Source organism: Artibeus jamaicensis, unplaced genomic scaffold (assembly GCF_021234435.1).
Source record: "Artibeus jamaicensis isolate MK-2021 breed Jamaican fruit bat unplaced genomic scaffold, CSHL_Jam_final contig_482, whole genome shotgun sequence".
Classification (NCBI taxonomy): domain Eukaryota; kingdom Metazoa; phylum Chordata; class Mammalia; order Chiroptera; family Phyllostomidae; genus Artibeus; species Artibeus jamaicensis.
In genome coordinates this window covers 13,660,402-13,682,189 of record NW_026521857.1, presented here as the reverse complement: position 1 = coordinate 13,682,189, position 21,788 = coordinate 13,660,402, and the positions used below count along the sequence as shown (strand labels likewise).

At 48.1% G+C, this 21,788-nt stretch overlaps 1 protein-coding gene across 6 annotated transcripts in view; it reads right to left on the bottom strand.

Moving 5' to 3' along the window:
* Positions 1 to 21,788, bottom strand: part of ABCA4 (ATP binding cassette subfamily A member 4) — a 129,681-nt gene that overhangs the window by 25,310 nt on the left and 82,583 nt on the right. For all 6 annotated transcript variants that reach the window (XM_037162045.2, XM_053668243.1, XM_053668244.1 and 3 more), the window contains 12 exons: positions 20,593 to 20,724; positions 19,558 to 19,697; positions 18,955 to 19,092; positions 17,817 to 18,010; positions 16,304 to 16,388; positions 13,615 to 13,820; positions 12,803 to 12,851; positions 9,275 to 9,546; positions 8,545 to 8,669; positions 7,984 to 8,082; positions 5,306 to 5,492; positions 1,231 to 1,325 (listed from right to left, as the gene is read on the bottom strand). In XM_037162045.2, the coding sequence (XP_037017940.2) occupies positions 1,231 to 1,325; positions 5,306 to 5,492; positions 7,984 to 8,082; positions 8,545 to 8,669; positions 9,275 to 9,546; positions 12,803 to 12,851; positions 13,615 to 13,820; positions 16,304 to 16,388; positions 17,817 to 18,010; positions 18,955 to 19,092; positions 19,558 to 19,697; positions 20,593 to 20,724 (1,722 nt within the window). The remainder of the gene's footprint in view (positions 1 to 1,230; positions 1,326 to 5,305; positions 5,493 to 7,983; positions 8,083 to 8,544; positions 8,670 to 9,274; positions 9,547 to 12,802; positions 12,852 to 13,614; positions 13,821 to 16,303; positions 16,389 to 17,816; positions 18,011 to 18,954; positions 19,093 to 19,557; positions 19,698 to 20,592; positions 20,725 to 21,788) is intronic.

The window sequence follows — 21,788 nt, the reverse complement described above, 5'->3', positions numbered from 1 at the left end:
GACCTTCTGGAACCAGATAGTGTGGCAACTATCTTACCAGCGTGAAGTCTGCAGCCCTCCCCTCTCCCACCTGCACAAATAAGGCCCTAGCAACCACCTGCACACCTGGGGCAAGTTCTGACTTACTCCAAGCCCAAAGTCAGAGACTGACTTCCAGCCAATCAAGGGCAGAATGACAAGACAGAAGACGACCAGATGCAACCGTAGACCTCACAGGCCCATGAACTACCACTGTCATCAAGCACAAAATCCAAAATTCCGTATTGCAACCTTGCTGCTGAGAACAAAGTCTGGGATGGTTGTTGTTTATTCCATTATTGCATAAATTCCATGCGCTCTGCTTTTATTTTGGGGCTTGGTTGGTGTTCTCTGTTTTGCTCCCTGCCCTCTCAGCTGTTGCTTTCACCACCTGCAGTGTGTTCTAAGTTAATTGAGCCCATTTTTTTTTTGCGCTTGGCTCTGGTAGGGGAGGCAACTGAAAGCACTACTAAAATTAGACAGTTGTTTTATTTTAAAGCCCCAGAGCACGCGGGCCTGGATCAGGGTTCCCCATGGTGCTCTCTCGGCAGCATGCTCTCGTTCAGCTGCTGGCTCTCACACGGGCGGCTGGAGCCAGCCCCTCCCCTGCTGGGGCTGTGAGAACGGCTGCAGAGCTGGGGGAAATAGACACTCCCCCAAAGAGCTCCCTGCACGTTAAAGGGAAGCGCCACAGGGGATCATTTTCAGGTAGTGAGGCAGGGGCGGTTAACCGGGCAGCCAGCCTGTGGGCTCCCTGGGACCCTGCCACTGCCTCTGTCCTCTCTTGGTCTAAATTTTTTCCTTTCTGCTTTTTACTTCTTATTTTTCCATCTTGTTTCTTTTCCCTCTACCTTTCCCCCTTTATTCTCATTCATCCCTCCCTCCAAACTTTGTCTCTCTTTCTTAACTTGTTAAAATATGAGGCTGCATTATTAGATAAGTTCTATACTTTAAAATTTTACTCTTAGTAGTGTACAGGTTCATTTTAAGACTGCTTAATCTAACCAAAACAAAAACAAAATTAAACTTAAGTTGCATTTTACTTGCATATGTCTCAATTGCTTTTTGTGTTGGATGAGGCCCTCAAATTAGGAAAAAGAAAAAATTCCACTGCCCTGATTGTCGATAAATCATGAGAATAAGTTATCTTCTGTCCTTTGTTACTAGTTTCTACAGGGACCCAGGATGGAAAGCATAAAGGGCCCCTCTTACCTGCTTCGTATTAGCGCAGGATACGTTTTCACTAGGAAGTCGGAGATGTTCCGGTCTGTGAGGTCTTGCAGAATTTCGCTGCTGCTCTGCACTCTCTGAGGCAATGAGACACTAGTGTTAATTTCTGTGGAATTTGAGACTTTACAGTTCTTGAAACTGCTTGTTCTTCACTGACAGTTATTTACGAACTCAGCTGCTGGGAAGTGAAGGAGCGAAGCACTGGCGTCTCCCTGGTTGCCACGTGAGTGATACGAGAGTCATCCTTGATCCCTCTCTTTTCTGCAGTCGATAGGATAGGACAGCTCTGGCTCCCACATAAATCTCCGACACATATGCATCGCTCCATTTCCACTACTACCACCCCAGCCCAAGCCCCTGCCTGCATTTTACCTGAGCCACTACAGAAGCTTCCAAACGGGTCTCCCTAATTCCACCTTTGACCTCTGCAATCCACTCTCCACCCAGAAGCCAGAACTTTAAAAATGTAAATCAAATACCCTAGTCACCGGGCTTACCACACTCCAGATAAACCCTGGGACCTGATCCGAATTCATTACCAAGGCTGGTGCAGCCCAGGTGAGCTCGCCCCACCTTGCCTTCTGAGCCCACCTGCTGCCACTCTTCCTCCTCATCCTCCCCACCTATTCTGACTGTTTCTCACATGCCCACCTCTCACCCCTAAAGTAGCCTTGCACTTGCCAGTACCCTGTGCTTGGGATGCTTGGCCTGGACACCTCACAGAGCTGGCTTGTCACTGTTCGAGCCTCAGCCCAAGTTTTGTTCCTCAGAGAGGTACGTTCTAGTCCCACTCATTCTGGATCATGACATAGTGTTGTGTCGTCTTCACGTCTTCATCTTCACCTGAAATTTTCTTCCCAGTTGATCTGTTTACTTGTTTTTGTCTGTTACACCCCCTACCTACGTGATACAAATTCTATGGGAACTGGAATTTTCGCTGACTTGTTAGCTGCTGTGTCCCCAGAACCCAGAAAAGTACCTGATATATAGTTGAAATAATAAATCTGTGACATGAGTGAAAGAATTCAAACAGCACCTTACAATTTACACATCACTTTTCAAATACATCCAAGACCGGAAGCTAGTTCATCAAAAGATTCTGGAGAATTCAAAGAAGCATAGGTTTGGCCACCAGGTGGCAGTATTACTTTAAATTTGGGAATAAATAATGTTTAGTTTCTGGTCAGGAGCCTTGGGTGTCAAGGGTGGCATCCAAAGGTAGCCCGGGGAATTTTCAGTGGCCTTAAAACCTGTCATCACTCACCGTCCTTCTCATTTTTATACATTTCCTATCTCCTCTTCTCCCTTTCCCATTTTGTTGTACTTCCTTCTCCAGCTCACTTTCTTCAGTTCCTCGCTCTAATGCTAGAAGAACCAGCACCTGCAGAGCGCGGAGTGCTGCACAGCGTGTGGAATGCTCTGCATTCATTATAATATATCCCTCAACCGTCGTACCCTTATGACAGACAAATTATTACTCTGACTTGCAGACAGAGAAGGTGGGGTTCGGAAAGGTTTGCTAACTTGCACCAGGTTGCAGAACTTGCAGGTGGTTGACCTAGGATTTGAACCTACGTCTGTCTGACTCCACAGCCCTCGCGCTTTTCACTCCATCGCCTGCTTCTCAAGCTGAGACTGGCTCCCAGGGGAACCGCCAAACTCCCCAGGTGCAGTCTAGGCTGGATCGGTTGCTGGTGCCTGGGAAGTTTATGATGTTTTCAAACACGTCTCTTAAAGAAAAATAGTCCTGTAACTTTAACTCTTTGTGACTAGAAGTCAGGGGTGGAACATGCCCACCTCAGGACCCACCACCTCATAAAGAATGCGGGAGCAGGATGCGTCCCTGTAGGAGACTGCATCCCCTGGCCGCTTTTCCAGATGAGGGCGATTCACTGCCTCTACGCCAAGCCTGCACCCGGACCTCTGGCTTAATTCTAGGCTGAATTGGAGAGTGTGAGTGGCTAGGTATAAATTGATGTACAGATTGATGACGTTCAATTTTGCTCCAAGGAGAGACATGAATAATAATGAGGAAATGCAGGAGTGAAAGAAAAATCACAGGAACCAATTCATCTGTTTCCAGGACTTTGGCCACAGTGGCCTGTTAAATTTTCCCCCCAAGGATCAAGGACTAACCACTGAAAGGAAGTTTCTATAAGCTAGACAGGCAGCCTAGAAGTGAGGATTCACTGGGGAAATGAATGTCCACGTAGCCACTCTTGGCCTTCTGTCCTGGCCTGGGCAAGGCCCTGGTGTGAGAACTCGAGGTCCCAGTCCTGCATACATTAGGGCAGAGGGAGCCAGAGGGGCCCTTGGCAAACCCAGCAGAAGTACAGCTTTCTCTCCGGGCGCGGAGAATTGGGACAAACTCCCTGAGTTCCTCTTTGGGGGTCCCTGTGATGCTGAGGTGGCTGAGTTATGATTCGAGGGGAAAAGCATATTGCTTGAGAAATATGGTGGCTTTAAAAGCCATACACTTCTAAAGGCATACACGTTTAGCATATAAGAAAGAGAAAGACAGGATGCTCATCAACAGCACATTATTTACAAGCCAGCAACTATGACTGATGTGGCAAAATTCAGTTGCACCTCATACCTGCTCTGCCCTTCTGCCACGTGCCACCCTAATGGACTTTTGTGTCTGGTGCAAGGCCATCCAGATTAGAGACTCTAGTTCTCAGGCTCCCTTGACTTCTGGTTCTGGCCAATGATGTGTGACAGAAAGTGCTACGTGGTAGCTTCTTGAACTCTCCCTAGAAGACAGTGTATTTGCACACTTGGCCCTCACTTTTTATCCATCCCCTCTTCCATTCTGCTGCCTGGAAAGTAGATTCTGCTGCCTGGGCCAGTGAGGCTGAGACCTCTTTACCACAGGGGGGCACCTGCATGAACTTTCACATAAGAGAGAAACACAGTGTGTCTTATTTTATCCACTGTCCGTTTAGGGTTGTCCTCAGCTGAATGTAGTTCTGAGTGACCCAGTTTCCCTACCCACATTATTTCCTTGACTTCTCATATCCCGCTATAGAATAAATCACAGTTACCCCCAGTTTATAGGTGAGGATATTAAGGCTCAGAGAGGCCAAGGAACCAACTTGTGGCTCTCTGATGCCAGTGCCCGTGCCCTTGCCACTGTGCCACACTGCCCCTGGGGGGTCATGCACTCATCGGAGGCTCACCGGAGGTGCCCACAGAATGCTCCACCCTTTGCAAGTCAGCCGGGAGGACTGTTATCAACCCGGAACAGAGTGAAAGTCCCGGAGAGGTTTGCTGTGATACATCCTAGAGTTCACACCATCCGACAGAGGATGCTGCTAAGAGCCAAGGCTGCAGATGTCCCTGCGAAGCATAGGCTGTTGGCTGTGTGTGTGTGTGTGTGTATGCATGTTAGTTACACAACATACGGTGCGCTTCTTAAGATTGTTAATAAGTGTGCAAATACATATGCATTTGAATGGACACTGCGACACTGGCTCTAATGTTATATAAATTGAAAACCGATAGGTCCAACAATGAGAGATACGTCAAGTAAAGTAAATCAAAACCGGGGACAGTGCGCAGGCGCTAGAAGCGCTGATGCAGACGCACGTGAACGTGGGCCTGTGCTCATAACGCGAGGGAGTGCGGACGGCGGGCGTCTGGACGGCGCTCTGAATAGCAATGCAGTTTGACTGGGTGAAACCCGAAGGTATTACTGGTGGTTACTTCCAAGTGACAGAATGATCGTTTTTCTCCTGCCTTATCTGTATTTTCTAATTTTTCCATAATGAACATGCACGACATGTGTAGTTTTTCAGTGATTAAAGGCACGCTCTGACTACGCTGCACAGGGAGTATTTGGGGGAGACGAAGCTCTTGGTCAGCGACGTCCCCCGAGTGGCAGGACAGGGCACCGTGGGGACCCGCTGGGAGGGCCCGGAGACCCTTGTGTAGTTCCGCCCACAACCGTCGGTCTAAAATGTCGTTTGGCCAGAAACTCAGGGGGCACGACGTATCTTCCCCAGGCCCTGCCGTCGCAGGCCGGCTGGGCCCTGGTTTCCCGGGGAAGGGCCGGTACCTGAGGGGGCGGGAGCCCCCCGGCGCCCTCGGGGCACTCGGGGAGCATGGTGAGCTTCTCCCTAGTGCTGCATCTGCAGGCAGGCGAGGGGTGGTCTGGGGTCCACCTCTGCTTCTGGAACAGGTGGGTGACGTTCGGTGACACAGAGGGAATCTTCCAGGGGGTTGAGTTGCCACAGGGGTACTCCCTCAGGGAAGACAAGAAAATATTTTACAGTCAGCTCCAAAGTTGATAAAAATCTGCAGAAATGAGAAACAGAGCCCAACCTTCTCCGTCTGAGCCTTCCCTCCCTGTCTTCAGGGCTACACCCTTCTCTTCGGAAACTCTTAGAGTTTAGTTTCTGCTCAAGAAAAATCAAGCTTAGTGGTTTGTTTGTTTGTTTGTTTTTAATTGACTTAATGTGGGGCTAGTTTCCACATCTAGTTTGTGGACAGTTTTATCTCTCCTTTTTTCTTCTGGTGGCTCTATCTGTTGAGACACAACAAATAAAAGAGGAATTTGAAAGTAGTCTATGTTGACTTCCAGCCAAGATGGAGGCATAGGTGAAAAATACTGTACCTCCTTGAAAAACCAAATTTAAGGACAACAAAGATTTAGAAACAAAAACACACCCCAAACAGACAGGAAATTGAACTGTACAGAAGTTCCACAACAAGGAACCATTCAGCCAGACTGGTAAGAGGGTCAGAGTCGGTGGCTGGTGGGGAGGCGTCTGAGCAGGAAGAGGCGGTGGTTAGCAGACCCAGGAGGGTGCAGAGAGGGAACAAGCAAACTCAGTGAGGCACACAAGGCAGCTGGCTGACCGTGGACACACATTCACGCGCAGATAAACCAGGCAGGTTTGAAAAACAGTCTTTGAGACAGACCGCGCAACCCAGGGCCCCACTGATAAGAAATAAAGCCTGAAAGCACCAACTGGTAAAACTTTCAGGGGTTCAGGTGCTGGGAAAGGTGCCCAGCCTCACAGGAGAGTTTGTTGGGGAGACCCATAGGGTTCTAGAATGTACACAAACCCACATACCCGGGAACCAGCATCAGGAGGGCCCACTTTGCTTGTGGGAAGCAGCAGAGGGGACCGAAATCCGAGAGGGAGACCAACAAATGCCATTCCTCCCTCTTTGACCCCACCCCCAGTCACAACACAGCAACTGGGTGGACCCACCCTGGTGAACACCTAAGCCTCCACCCCTCATACATAATAGGTATGAACAGACCAAACCATTATGGCTCAAGCAGAAGAACAGCTCAAAGCCCCAAAGCCAATACTTCTAAGCAACAAAGAGATAGCCAACCTATCAGATGATCACCAGTTCAAAACACTGGTGATCAGGATGCTCACAGAATTGGTTGATTTTAGTCACAAATTAGATGAAAAAAATGAAGGCTACACTAAGTGAAATGAAGCAAAATGCACAGGGAACCAATAGTGATGGAAAGAAAACTGGGACTCAAATCCAGTTTGAAGGATCCTTAAAATGAAGGAGAGAATCCTAGAAGCAGCAAGAGATAAGGGGACAGTCACCTACAAAGGAGTTCCCATCAGACTGTCAGCAGATTTCTCAAAAGAGACCTTATAGGCAAGAAGGGGCTGGAAAGAAGTATTCCAAGTCATGAAAGGCAAGGGCCTACATCCATGATTGCTCTATCCAGCAAAGCTTTCATTTAGAATGGAAGGGCAGATCAAGTGCTTCCCAGATAAGGTCAAGTTCAAAGAGTTCATCATCACCAAGCCCTTATTATACAAAATGTTAAAGGGACTTATCTAAGAAAAAGAAGATTAAAAAAATATGAACAGTGAAAGGACAGCAAACTCATAGTTATTAACAACCATGCCTAAAACAAAAGCAAACTAAGAGGACAGCTAGATCAGGAGTGAACCATAGAAATGAAGATCTCATGGAGGGTTAGCAACAGGGGAGTCGGAGGAGGAGAAGGGGGAGAAGGTACAGAAAATAAGTAGCATAGATGGTAGGTAGAAAATAGACAGGGGGAAGGGCAAGAGTAGTGTGGGAAATGTAGAAGCTAAAGAACTTATGACACATGGACATAAACTAAAGGGGGGGAATGAGGGGACGGTTGTCCAGGGTGGAGGGGAATGAAGGGGGGAAATGGGACAAGTATAATGGCATAATCAATAAAATATATTTTTTAAAAAAGAAAGTAGTCTATTTTGGTCCTTATCAATAGCTCTGAAAAAGACTAAATGAGAGAAGCAGTTAAAATTATATTGAACTGCTAGGATTCTTGATGGCTTAAATGCCCTCTAAAACTCCCTTCTGTATACTTGTAGCAATAATTGAAAGTGGGCCATGTACGTAATTAATGCCATTCTTGGTCCGAGTATACAGTTGACAATCCCTATCTCCCTCCTTCCTGTATTCAGATTCCCTTCCAATAGGTTGTGGGAAGCATAAATTAACGTAGCATAGAACTTCTGATATCAGGAATTATAGACATGAAGAGCTGTCTGATGATGCAGGGGCTTCCAGAGATGCAGTGAGTGCATTTGCACATGGGTGTGCACAGGAAGCTGGGCAAGCACTGGTCACGGACAGCTGCATCCGTGGAGCACACAGCAGGACTGAGATGGACCAATCCCACCCTGCCGTCTCGGTGCCCCATCACCTCCCTCTCCCAGGACAGCTGTTGGTGCTAGGGCGGGGTGCTCAGGGACTTACGGGAGCCGCTCTTCCTTTAGGCAGCGGTTGCCAAAGCCCGGCTTGTTCAGGAGGACGTCTGCAAGTGCCGCGAGCCGCTCGCTGCCAGGCTGGTCCATGCTAGACAACATGAGGGGGCTCACTCAGTGGGCACATGACTGGGACAGAGGGATGAAGTAGCTGACTTGCAACTCAACAATGTTTTTTGGGTGGCTGCTGCATGCCAGGCCTGTCCACAGGGCACAGGATGCTGTGGGGGTGGTTGTGGGTTTTCTGGAATGAGGGCAGCCCTCCAAGCACACCCAGTGATCGGATGGCGTATCTCATCTGGGCCCCACAAGGATAAAGCTCCAGCCACTCTCCTAACCTGTACTTCCTCTTTCCTTATTCCTGGCCATCCTGGTTGTCCACTTGGAATCACCTTTCCCAAGTGGCAGGTGATTTCCTTTCTGGTGGTAGCCTGAGCACCCTGCCACGTTGGTGACTATCCTGGGGTGGGGGGTGGCCACCAAGCAGCATGTGACCCAGGAGCCCCACACCCCATGGAGGCCAATGATGACCTCCAGGGACGAGTCTACGCACCTGAAGAAGGTGTACTGCTGCCCGTACATCCAGGGCTGAAGGGTCAAAGCAGGATATTCACCAAAAGGAGGGATGATGATGGAGAGCATCAGGGCCAAAAACACAAAAGTGGCTGGGAGCACAATCTGTGGGAAAATAAACATGGCAACGTGGGCTGTGGGCTGTGGTGTGCAAAAGACACAAATACACACACAGCCATATACGTTCACTTTTTAAACATTTATCCTGCAGTCTCATAACTGGGCCCTGGTGGGAGGGAGGTCAGGCTTCTGGGGAACATTGTGGGCAGCATGTGTGAAGGCAAGGCACGCGGGAGAAGATGGAATGTTCTGGCAATCACAGGAGAACGGGTGAAATCGGCCGACACTGCACACTGAAGTGGGCCAGAGGTGAACCAGTTTCTTTTTCTGAATAAAATACATACAAAGAAAAAAAGAGGGCAATGACCTTGATATGTAAGGTCATTGTGGAAATGAAGAAAAACATGACATTCCCCTTTATTGGAATGTAATAATAATATTAACACACTCACTATTATTCTATTTTCTCTGCTTAGTAAGGTTGAATACTTACAGAGAAGCTTTGTGTTAGCCAAGAATTAAAATACAGTTTGGCAAAGAGGAGCCAAAAGAACCCGAAAAGGGTGCTCGGCCAGGCCGGAGAGGCCGGGAGAGGGTAAGCAGGCCCCGGCCAGGCACCACGGGGCACAGCCGGAGGCCCACAGTGATACCTGGGCCAGGAAGTCCTTGCGGCTGCGGACGGTGTGGTGGAATCTCTTGACCAGCAGCGCCTGCACATGCTGGGTGAGGAGGCGCGCTCCCGTGTTGAGCTGGCTGCCCTGCTCCACTGGTGAAGGCCGGCCCTCCGCAGGAGGGGCCCGCGGCACAGAGCCACTGTGGGAGCCCTGGGGAGTCTGTATGACCTCCTTGCTAGCACCCTCCTTGCTAGGACCCAAGCAGGCGTGTCGCAGGCTGACGGTTTCTCTTCTCTGCTGAGTGCTGCCTGAGAATGAATTAATAATTAGAACCCCTCTCCCCCACAAAGTCCAGATCTCATATGCTGTATTTTTCTTATTGCATGAGTTTTCCCTTCACTTAAATCAAGAACGAAATCTCAAACCAGGTAGGTTAATAAACTTTAAAAAATTCTATTTTTTAGTGTGAATGATTTATAGACAGAATAACCTGAAATCACTTAAGTATACTCTATAGTAGTCGCAAGGAATGAGATGGCTCTAAATGCACTGAGAGAGGTCGGAAACGTGTGACTAAGTAGCAGAACGATATGTGGAATGAGATCATGTTTACAGCAGAGAGCACGCACATTATATGCAAAGAAGCGTGATATTTTCTACACACGCATAACCACCGAGCTTTGGAGGACTGCCCACCGACTGCCGACAGGTCACCCCGGCAGGCAGAGCTGCATACGGCGGGAGGGATGAGGTGGGAAGGATGATTTTAGCCTCCTTCTGTATTATTTGAATTTTTTTAAACAAAAAGTGTGTTCATGTGTAACCTGTGTATTTAAAAATGTAAAAGGCAGAGCTGACTTGGTTCTTCCTAAATCTTAGCAGCCACTGTGAAGTGGCGGAAAGACAAGTGAGCTAGAATTTAGGAGACCCGGCTTGAACCTGACTCTTGCTAGATGAATTTGGCTGAGTGGCTCAGCCCGCCTGAATTCGAGTTTTCTCTTCTGTAGACAGAAAATGAGAACATTTCACAGGGTTTTCATAAAGGTGAGATGAGCTATCACATGTAAATGTGCCGTATGAACTATTGCAAATTATTAGCCACATTGAAGCTTTAGTTTATCGTCATCGTTCAATGTTCATTCGCAGAACATGTTGTTAGACATAACGGACCTCTGGTTGGCCCCAGCTGCTCTCTTCACCCTCCTCACGTGCCCCAGGCTGAGGGCAGTGCAAAGGTCGCCCATTCAGCATTCTCAGACACCTGCAACGCAGCAGGCCTGGCTACGCAGGGCAGAAAGGACTTTCTCAAGCTCATTGACTTCGGGGTGCTGGAGTCCTAGTTCTCCAGTCTCTTTTCTTCTGATCTGGACTCAACTTGGTGTGTTCTGTGGCCACCCCTCCCTTTGGACATCTGCTGCCTCTCTGCATGTCTATTCCTGATGCCCCATCCAGCCCCAGCCCACTTTCCCAGCCAGAGCCAAGTTCATAATTAAAATTGTAGGTTGTCCCTGGCTCTGCTGCCCTCTAGTGGTAACTGCCTATGTGGCACTGAAGGTCAGTGCCCTTCAGAAGTGGCACTGACCTTCTTGGTACCATGCAAGGAAGGGGGTATCTCCAATGGACAAGCTACTGATTCCTTTAGACTTTTCAAACTAGATCTGAAAATGTCCTCTAAAATGGAGCTGATCCAAAACAAATGCTATTTGTTCATCTGAAAAATGGGAAGCAGTGAGAGTTTGGCATTGAGGGTCCTAGATTTAAAACTAAAACCAGAAAACAAGACTCAGAATCTTGTGCGACTTTAGGCAAGTTGTCCAAATGGTGTGAGCTCAGCTTCCCCAGAAAGGCTAATCCCTGCCTTACCCGTCCATGTGACCTTGGTAGTTAACAAACACTGGATGCTACGTGTCCCCTGAAGTACCGAAGGCTATGCTACACAAGTTGAGGTCAGAGAGGACTTGTCAGTGTTGAGATTAGAGTGCTGCTAAATGCTAATCAGAAACTGCATACTGTGTTAAGACTTGGCAGGTATCAACTCACTTAATTCTCTCAATAACATTAGAAGGTCGATACCATTATTATTCCTATCTCACAGATGAGGAAACTGAAGTACAAAGAAGCAAGTATTTACCTGAAACCACTCAGTTAGCAAATTGTGGAGCTCAGGTCTGAGCTCATTCTAGAGGCTTCACTCTTAACCTCTCTCCTTGACTATCTCTTTGGAACATTCCATTCTGTGCCCAGGCTGACCAGTCTTCTGATGTGTAATTTGTTCTTTTGAGAGGGACTAACTTATTCTCTGCAGATAAAAGGCCCCAACTCTGGAATCCAGCATGGCTTCTGCTATAAATGAGCATATTTTCATTCTGGTCTTGGTTAATGTAAGTTTTTGACTTTGGCTGAGCTAAGAGAATTCCATTTCTGTGTCTGCAAAGCTGGAAAGAAAGCCTGGGGCCCTGTGGGGAGCTGCTTCCACTGGCTCCAGAGGTCTGCCCTTCACTCCTAGTCTGCCGGGGTGCCCACCTCTTCTGGCTACCACATGACCTACCTGGGTCCAGGAGCACATTTGGGCTGGAAAGTTTGACCGTTGGATGTTCTGGGCAGAGCTGATAAATAAACTTCTGGGGTCACTTACAAAGCAAGATGAAAACCATATCACCTTAAGAACTAGCACCAAAACCCCACAGGGAGGAAGCAGTTTTTGTATAGAGAAAACACCATCCTGTGCTCTGCTGTGTGGAAGGAGGTAACCAGTGGCAGGAGCCCAAGGCAGCAAAGAAGAGCTGCCACACAGCTTTGCAGAAGAGAGGACAATGAAGGGGAGAGAGGGACCAGGGAGGTTTTATCAGTGTGGGTGGATGCTAGCGTTCTTTGTTCTATCAAAAGTAGCCTGTGTAGTGTGGCAGGTAACTCCTCTTGCATTCCCCCCCCCCCACCCCAATCTCCACGGTAAAGTCTACTTGTTGCTTTGTGAGCCTTAGGGGTTTGGGTAGAAATCATGGAAAGGGCTTGCTGATGCCGAGGCTCACATATATAAAAGAGAAGCCCCCAGAATTTGCAGGAATTATGGTCCCCACAGTTTCAAATCTCCACAGGGTGCTAAATGAGGGCTCAGATCATATCATTTTGGTCTCAGAGAAGGCAGAGGATCCTAGCCAGCATCTGGGTTTTTACTGTCACCAGTATTGCTAAGGACTCTGCGGGCTACAACTCTCACAGATGAGAGCTGATCAGAGGTCTGGTCACGATAAGAGAGGAGATAAGGATGGTGACCTGGCAGAAACAAGAGATCCCAAGAGACCCGGGAGGGGGGTGAGAGGCTCAGGTACAGGGAGGCTACCGGCCTGATTCATCCAGCATTCCCACCCAGACCTAACTCGATTTGTCCTTTCTTTGTCCTTCAAAGGAACCAAGAATGCAAACCTTGTTATTCAGATGTCAGATAAATATTATGGAGAGTGTTTGCCTGCTTTCATGTTTTGTGATTTTTTTCCTTAGATTTTTAAGATAGAGTTTAGGCAAGGGGTGCAGTGAGGGAAACGGCTACGGACTTCAGCACCATACCAGTGAATAGAGGTCCTGAATCAGAGTCCTCTGTGACCTTCAGAAACACCTGTTAAGAGTGAAAAAAAGAGAATTTGGTTTAGACATTCCACTGTCAGAAAAATCTAAGCCAAGATCAATGTTTTAAAACTTTATTTATTGATTGTGGAGAGAGAGAGGAAGGGAGAGAGAGAGAAACATTGATTTGTTCTTCCACTTATTTATACATTCATTGGTTGTCTCTTCTTTTTTTTAAAAAAGATTCTATTTATTTTTAAGGAGAGGAGAAGGGAGAGAGAAAGAGAGAAACATCAGTGTGTGGTTGCTTCTCACATGCCCTCTACTAGGGACCTGGCCCGCAACTGAGGCATGTGCCCTGACTGGAAATCAAACCAGTGACCCTGTCGTTTGCAAGCCAGCACTCAGTCCACTGAGACACACCAGCCAGGGCCATTGTTTGCTTCCTGCATGTGCCCTGACTTGGAATTGAACCTACAACCTTGACATACCAGGACGACACTCTAACCAACTGAACTGCCAAGCCAGGGCTTAAGCCAAGATCCATTTTGTTGGGTATTACTTTACAAGGGGAAGAAAATACACTATGACTCCTTATCTAAGAATACAGTCTTCTATAAACACAGGGTTGTATGCACAGGGTGACCACCACTACATAAAACATGCGTGCACATGGACAAAGGCAGGAGGAAGTGTGCTGAAAAATGAAGACAGCTGCTGCGCTTGGGTGGGGATGTATGGCTTTCTGCATCCCCAGAATTTCCCTCTAATGTGAGACTTTGCACGCCTTCTGGCATCTGTGATCTCTGCCTTACCTCTTCCAGGGGAGTGTCAGAAACTCCAAAACTGCTGAGCCCCAGGTCAGGCAGCGACTCCTCCAGCTCTCTGAAAAGGCTGGCATATGCCCTCTGCTTGAAGTTCTTATTTGGAAGAAGGAAGATCAGTTCTTGACCAATGCATTCCACCAGCTTTGCCTCTGGAACATGGTGGCGAACCACATCCATCAGTTCATTCACGTCTCCTAGGGCAAGAAAAAGATACTGAGAGCAACTGTTTTCCAGAACCCGTAAAGGCTGTGAGCTTGCCCAGGTCCCCACTTTGTTCCCGTTTGAGGAAGGGGCATTTCATTCCTCAGGAGTAAATTTTGGAGGAGTAACACTCTTTGATGTCCTTGTTTAGCTTTGTTGGCCTCCTGATGGGCACTAAGAGGGAGGGGGAGGAGGAAAAAAAGTGCCCCTGCTAACTAGCTCTGCAACCTTGAGAGGTCATGCCCCCAGGGCCCAGTACATGACCTCTAGCCGTTGTTCCTCAGCCTTTGTCCAATCAAATGTTCTGTCCCCCACAAGTTACATAACATTGTGCGGGTCATATCCTAGTCTTTTCATCTGTGCAGAGAGGAAAATAATGACATCAACTTAATTGTTATTTGTGAGGATTGGATGAGTTAATTAACATATGTAAGAAGCTTAGATCAATGTGCTTGGTGAGCAGATGAGTCTTAGCTGCTGTTATCACGAACAGCATCTCGAGTAGGAAAGCACTTGTCATTATTGTTGCTTTATTTATTTATTTTACTTTACTATTTTATTTTATTCCTCACCCAAGGTTATGCTTACCAATTTTTAAGGGGAGGGAGGAATTGAGGGGATGGGGAGTGGAGAGAAACATTATCGTATGCTCCTTGAGCAGGAATCAAACACACAACCCAGGCATATGCCCTGACCAGGAATTGAACCTGCCACCTTTCAGTTTTGGGGATGACATTTGGGGACCACAGGAATTTGGGGAACCCATAACCCAGCTCTTGTGCATTTCCACAAACAGTCCTCTCAGGTCCGGATGTCCAGTGGGCTCTTTTCTTTCCTTGTTGTAGAAATGACCAACATTGAGGGATTTCATGGCTTTCAACCCAAATTCTTCTGCCTAGCCGGACTGAAAAGCTCATTTTCTGTCAAATCTGCAAGTCAGACTCAATTGTCCTTGGTTCAGGGATGACTTCATACGCAGGCTGGAGGGCTCCTTGATGAGGAAGCTGCTCCGCCCTAACAGCTCTCAGGAGGTCACGTTCATTGTTCTCTTAGGAAGGAAATCCAGCCCGAAGCTGCTGGATTCCCAGGAACTGTGTCTCAGATGTGTGTGTGTCCGCCTCTCCAGACGTGGTCCTCTGGGGCAGCGGGGAGGCGTGGGGGTGGGGGTGTGGTGCGTGGTGTGCATGAGGGGAAAGCCTTCCGAGGCGTGAATCTGGCATAAGTACTTACTGGGCTTCTCATTGCTCGTGGCATCCCTGTTCTAGTAGAAGAAAATGGACCTTTAGAAATCAAGGAATATTTTTTAAAAATTACCCAGTCAACAGGCTCTCTTTCCAACTTGATTTTGGTGCACCACAGTAATTAGTACTCATTAAAAAAAATTATCAGTTTGTTGACCCAGATTCCTCCTGGGAGGGAACCCGAGAAAGCAGGAAGAGCCCTCAGCAAAGCCAGCTAGAGACAGACAGACAAATGTCACCCAGCAGGACATGTGTGTTCACCATGAGTCCTGTCAGTGCAAAGAGGGGCGAACGGGTAAATATGAGGGGACTCTAGGCAGTTTCCCATAAATGTTAAGCTTAGTACAGAAATATTGTCTAGTTTTCTTATTTTACCAAATGTTAGTTTATAATTTCCTCAGATTTAGAAAAAAATTGTGGTAAGTAGGAAACTTTGTCTTTTTTTTGATAAGCAGACACTTTCCCCCTTCAGTAACCTGGGTCAGTCCATAGGTTTAGTTTTGCTCCTACTTAGGGACGTGGGTGTGTGGGATTCCATCTGCAAAGACACCCCGGGGGAGGGGCGGGAGGTGGGCATAATGGAGAAATGGAAAGAGTTGTTGGCAAACAGTGTGTTCCTAAGATCAGAGCCTGTGGGGTGGGTGCTTCTACAGTGACAGTCTTTCTCCTGCATCACCCTCGAGGTGGGGGCACCTCTTATGAGGTTTAATGCACCCTAACGCAAAGGACAATTGCTGGACTGGTAAACTGAGGAAAAAGTTAGGAGTGTAAAAGGGATGTGCAATTTTCCACAGACGTGGCATCTACACAGTGCAATGTGACTCTAGAAAAGGTTGTTAGGAGAGCTGTGTGTCACCATGGTCCCACCAGGGGGCTTCACCTGCCACCCTCAGAAGCCCAGCTCTCTGGGTGCTCAGGCATGTGCCCTGGAGCCAGGGCAGGACGCCCCCAGGGATGGAGGCTTGATTTTGGGCAAGGGCACAGAGTGAACAAAGACTGAATCCCCATTAAAGGGAGAGAGCCCTTAGGCTCATGACTTTTAAAATCCTTTGGGGAATGGAGGAAGAGAAAGAAGCTCAAAGAAAAAATGAAGCAATTGCATGCCATGGACTTGAGAAGTACACCAAGTATTCTCTTCGCTCCCATTAAAATGCATGACAGCAGGTGACACACCCAACAATACTGAGACATGATCACCAGACAAGAACCAAGACATGGCCTGCCCCAGTCCTTACCGTCCAGGACTTGTTCTGGAGTTATCTCATCTACAGGGGCTGGACGCCTGGTGGAGAAATCCTGAGATACACAGCTGCAGGTCCCCTACAACAGAGGGACATTGGTCACGTTAATGATGGCATCTCCCTGGTGTTGACTGTTGTCACCACCGTGCCTTATTTCTCAACACCAAGTGTGGTCAACACATTTTTCTGCATGTTTTTAACTATTACTTCATCCGAGCATTGTGAAGGTGTGGTTATGTGATTTTATCCTGTGACTCAGGCACAGAGAGTAAGCAGAACCTCAAAGGACCCCTTGGCTTGTCATTACTTATGTGATAGCGGTAGGGCTGACTGTGCAAGACGTTCTGCTCCTCCCGCCCCCTGGATGCAGGCTGGGCTGTGAGAATACACCCAGGACAGGAAAACCCAGAAGCAGCCAGACATTTAAACTACAGGGACCAGAGGCATATACGAGGCTACAGTATAGTAAGTGTGACAACCTGAATGTTGTTCATCATACTTTATCTCACTTATTTTCATCATATCCCTAGAACACAAAATCAGAGATTATTAGTTTCGTTTTCTCTGTGAAAAAAACAAAAACCAATGATAACAAAGAGTTAAGTCATTTGCCCGAGATGGCACAATGTGTCCATCTGTGGCCCACACCTGAACCTGGGTCTCCTGACATGCTGGAGGGGAGGGGGTCTCTGCTGGATGGTATTTTTTTGCTTCATTGTTTTTAGGTTATAGTTGCCAAGGAAGCCTTTTCTTAGCTTTTATTTATAAGGGGAATTAGGGTTTAATTAGGGAACATAAATGTTGGAATGAAAAAAGGAAGCCTAAATAACTACTGTCCTTAAAAGAGTACAACTTTGCAAAATAAGACATAACTTGCATGTTGCAGCACACACATGTGTGGTTTAGAATTCATGAGTATGAGAGTCTCAGGTCATATGTGCCTGGCTCACAGACAGCAGTGTGGTTAATGGCCAGAGGGAAGGGGGCTGGGGCTGGGCCTGGGTGGAGGTGGCTGAAGAGGGGGGAATGGGACATCTGTAATAATGTCAACAATAAAAAGAAAGAAAAGCCCTGGCTGGTGTGGCTCATTGGATTGAGCACTGGCCTGCAAATCAAAGGGTTGCTGGTTCGATTCCCAGTCAGGGCACATGCCTGGGTTGTGAGCTTGGTCCCCAACAGACAGCATGAAAGAGGCAACCACATACTGATGTTTCTCTCCCTCTCCTTCTCCCTCTCTTTCCCTCTCTCTAAAAATTAGTGAATAAAATCTTTTAAAAAATAAAAATAAGGAAAAAACAACTAGTTGTTTTGTTTAGGGTAAAGCATTTCCGTATATGCTGTAAGAGGTTTCAGAATGTCAGTTCATCAAAATCTCCAAGTGGCCCCAGAAACAAAGAGGGCAACTCTGACGGCCAGAACCCGATTTGGATAGAAATGTCCAAAAGAGCAGCACCACACTGTGTTCCTGCTCACCCAGGACAGGCTCTTTCCCTGGGCAGACACGTACCTCACAGCCTGACCTCTGGCTCTGGGCGTTCTTCATCTTGCGCACCACGGTTAAGTAGAAGCCGGAGCCAAAGCAGCTCTTCAGGAAGAGTGGGGTGCCCGAGCAGTAGAGCCTGCCCTGGGAAATGATGGCGATGCGGTCCCCGAGGAGGTCGGCCTCGTCCATGTGGTGCGTGGACATGATGATGGTCCTGCCTGCAAGGGCAGGGGCAAGGGACTCAGCAGGCAGGCCCGGGCCGATGTGCATGGGAGAGGATGCACAGCGACCTCCCCACTCCCCGGGGCCAGACACAAGCATTCTGCAGCAGTCCACAGTAACTAGAATAGCCATGACAACAGCTAGCATTGTACAGCAGGCTGCATGTTGTAAAGCACCACTCATCGGGCACAGGGCCTGATTCAAACAAATCCTCGTACATGGGGCACATTAGTTATTGTCGGTCAGCGTCTACCGAGTTCTATGCACATAGCGTCTGGGTCATTAAGCACTGCATTTACATCTCTATGAAGCGCACAGAGACACACACTCTCTTTTACACTAGCTGGAGATGTCATTTTATAAAAAAGGTAATGAGGATTCCAGGGCTGCAAATCAACCATTAGCTTGAACAACACCATCCCTTTTACAGGCACTCAGCTCTGCCTGCTCTTGCTTCTGGGCCTGCACCTGCTGGTTGCAGGTGCTGTGATAGAGGAGGAGTGTCCCATTTCGACACATTTCCAACTGCAGAAGTCGTCTGGAGCACCACAGTGGCATGCCACCTTCCCACCTGGTCCTGAATGGCAATCATCCAACAGCTCTGGAGCTTGTCAGGATGTTTGCAGGGGACTTGGGTCCCCTTACTCAAAGGGCAATTTCACCTAGAGCTGCACCCATTGTTTGCGACAGAAGGGTTGAGAGAATTTTATAGAATATTTTGAAATGTAGGCTGCTCCCTTAGTTATTCTCTGCTTATATCTGTGAAACTCTCAGGAAGCGTCCACTGGAACTTAGGTTCATCCAAGTCACTGATGAGGCCCTCATGTAAGTGTAGTTGTGGCTGCTACTATTGCTCAGTTGCAGAATGAAAGGCGTGGGAGAGTAGGTACCCCAGATGAAGCCTCAGTGAGAGCACAGGGCACTGAGCAGTGGCCATTACCTGAGCGATACTTCAGGAGCAGGTCCCAGATGGAGCGTCTTGAGTAGGGGTCTACCCCAGAGGTGGGCTCATCCAGAATGACCACCTTGGCATCTCCCACGAAGGCAATGGCAACAGACAGCTTCCTCTGCATGCCACCTGGAGGTACAAGGTGGGGTAGGGTGGTCTCAGGGGCCGTGGAGAAGGACAAGGTGAGAAAGGCCCAGGGCTGGTGGCGTGAGTGGGGGAACCTTAACTCTGGTGGTGGTTTCGATGCTGCCCCTTAGATGTTTATACAGCATTCAAACCAGTGGTGTACAGGCCTCTTTAAATGCAGAAAAGGCAATCTCTGCCTCTTATGCTTAGATCTTTGGAAGGCTGTCCTCACATTTTAGTTCAAACACATAAAATTTTTTTTCCAGAATATAATCCAGGCTGCTTTGTCCCACGTGGAAAATGATCCAGAGGAGCTGCTCTTCGATGCTCAGAATAACTCTGTAGAAGGGTTCCAGCTGTTTGGGTGGCTCCTGTTATAAGGCTGAGACCACACACGCACGCACACATGTCCTGTGCACTGGGGAGCAACAGGGACCTGCAGCCCTGTCTTTTTCCCACACCAAGCACCTGACAGATCCTGAGCCTCTTCATTCCTCTTGTGGTGGAGGCCTGTGTCCTCCAGCATGGCCTCCGCCTCCAGCTGGGCCTCGTCCCAGGACCTCCCCTTCAGCTGGGCGTAGAACAGGATGTGCTCGGCCACTGTGAGGCTGGGGGTGGGGCAACGAGAAAGGCCACGGGCTCAGCAATTCGACTGGCAGCAATTCATCTCACAGAAATAGCCAAGGGCAGGCACGAAGATGTAGGGATTGGGGGTTTTGTCACAGTGTCGTTCATAATACCAAACCAAAGCAAAAAAGCAGACCCTGCTGAATATACATAAGAAGAGGGGACAGCTTAAATAGTACCTTATACAACAGTATAGTATGTAAACATTAGAAAGTATTTGAAGAAGAATATGTAATGACATGAAAAGATGTTCATGATTTCCTAGAATAAGAGAAATAGATCACATTTTAAAAATGGTAGTTTACAAAATTGTATGCAGAGTTTTACTCTCCTTTATAATTTTAAAGTATATATGTACACCTACATGCACAGGGGAAAGTCCTAAACAATTATATACCAAGGTATTATCAGTGGTTGTCGAGGGGCGGTGAAATTATAGGTGACTATTATTTTCTCCTTTTAATTATATTTCCTTCTTTCCTTTCTTCAATGACTATGTATAACTCTTTAGATAAGAAATACAAGTTTGGGGAAAAAGCAACTAAAAAGTCCATTTCTTGTACCTGGTTTAAGAGGGAGAAGGGGGTGCTGGTCTCCCTTGGTAGCAGGAGAACTTCAGGGCTGAGCAAGGGGTTCCTGACCAGCCACCCGAGTCACTCTTATGAGGGAGGGATCTCAGCTCTGAGTGCCATGGGGATGCCTGAGGGACACCACTCACTGCTAGCAAGACAAAGGACCTTGAACTTGGGGAAACCAAACAGGGGTATTGCCTCCAACCTCCAGAGCTGGCGTGCCTGAGCCAGGCTATAGGAACATGTGTACTGGGGGCAGGGCTAGAATCAGACAGGGGAGGGACTGAACGCCCGTCCTACTCACTGGTGGAACAGGATGTTGTGCTGGGGACACATGCCAAGGCTCTGCCGGACTGCATCCAGGCTGGTTTCTATGTCCTTCCCCCCAATGAGCACGGTCCCTGAGGTTGGCGGCAGCAGACCCGTCAGGATGGACCTGCCAAACAGAGAGTCAGTGGCAGAAAGAATGGCCTTTAGCAGTACCTTGGGACGGCAGCTCAACCCCAGGCCACTGAGGACTCTCATGGTGACTTCTGTCCATGGCTCTCAGTCAACCCCAAGCCATCCTTAACTGTGGGGACCAACAGCTTCCCACACAGGGCTTAGCTCCAACATGTACGTCCAGGCCTGCATGCTATGACCACGTCCTCCTTCCTCCTCTGCTCCTACTTACTTCCTAGTGCTTCCGGGCAGGCACCCACGGGCTCCAGGATGCCCAGCTGCAGAAGGGTCACTTACAACTGATGGTCCCTCCCCAACTCAGCCGTCATACTCCAGGTGCCCTACATACTCCTGTTGCCCTCGGTAACAGGTACTCGGTGCACAGGTCCTGCTTTGCCCAATGTCACCATTACAAAGCTCAGAGGAAGGGTCTTCATGAGGAGCCCAGGCATTCAATGTGTATTTGCTGATTAATCGATTCGAGCCAGGCATGGGAATCACCACCAGCCACAGTCTTTGGATCCAAAACATAAAGAGCCCAATAGCAATGTTAGTCATTTTGGGAAAATGAGAAGAGAAATAATGACGCCCACCTCATGAAGTTGTTGTGAAAATTGAATGAGTTAATACCTATAAAGCACTTCGAAGAGTGCCAACACGAAGTCAAACTCAAAAACATTATTCTTGTTAAACACTGTGTCTCACCCCCCAGGGGAAGTGGCGTTCCAGCCCTTGATGAGGTCATGGGTTTGGCTGGGGGAGGCACTGGGGTCCTGGGTGGAGTTTTCTGACCACATTAGTTTGCAAGGAGGGCGGTGGGAGGGGATCTCATGCTGCCCACAGCGCTGGTCCTGAGTTCAGATACAGTTTCAACCTATCTGAAATTGTCCTTAGAAGCAGAAATCTCAGTTGATCAACCACTAGAGGGAAACAGAACCAAATATAATGGCACCAGCCCCACATTCCATTCACACTGAACCACCCTCAGAGAACATTCCAGCGTAGGGTGTACACTGCTGTTCCTTTCTGGGGCTCTAAAAGAAGCCAAAGGACTTGAAG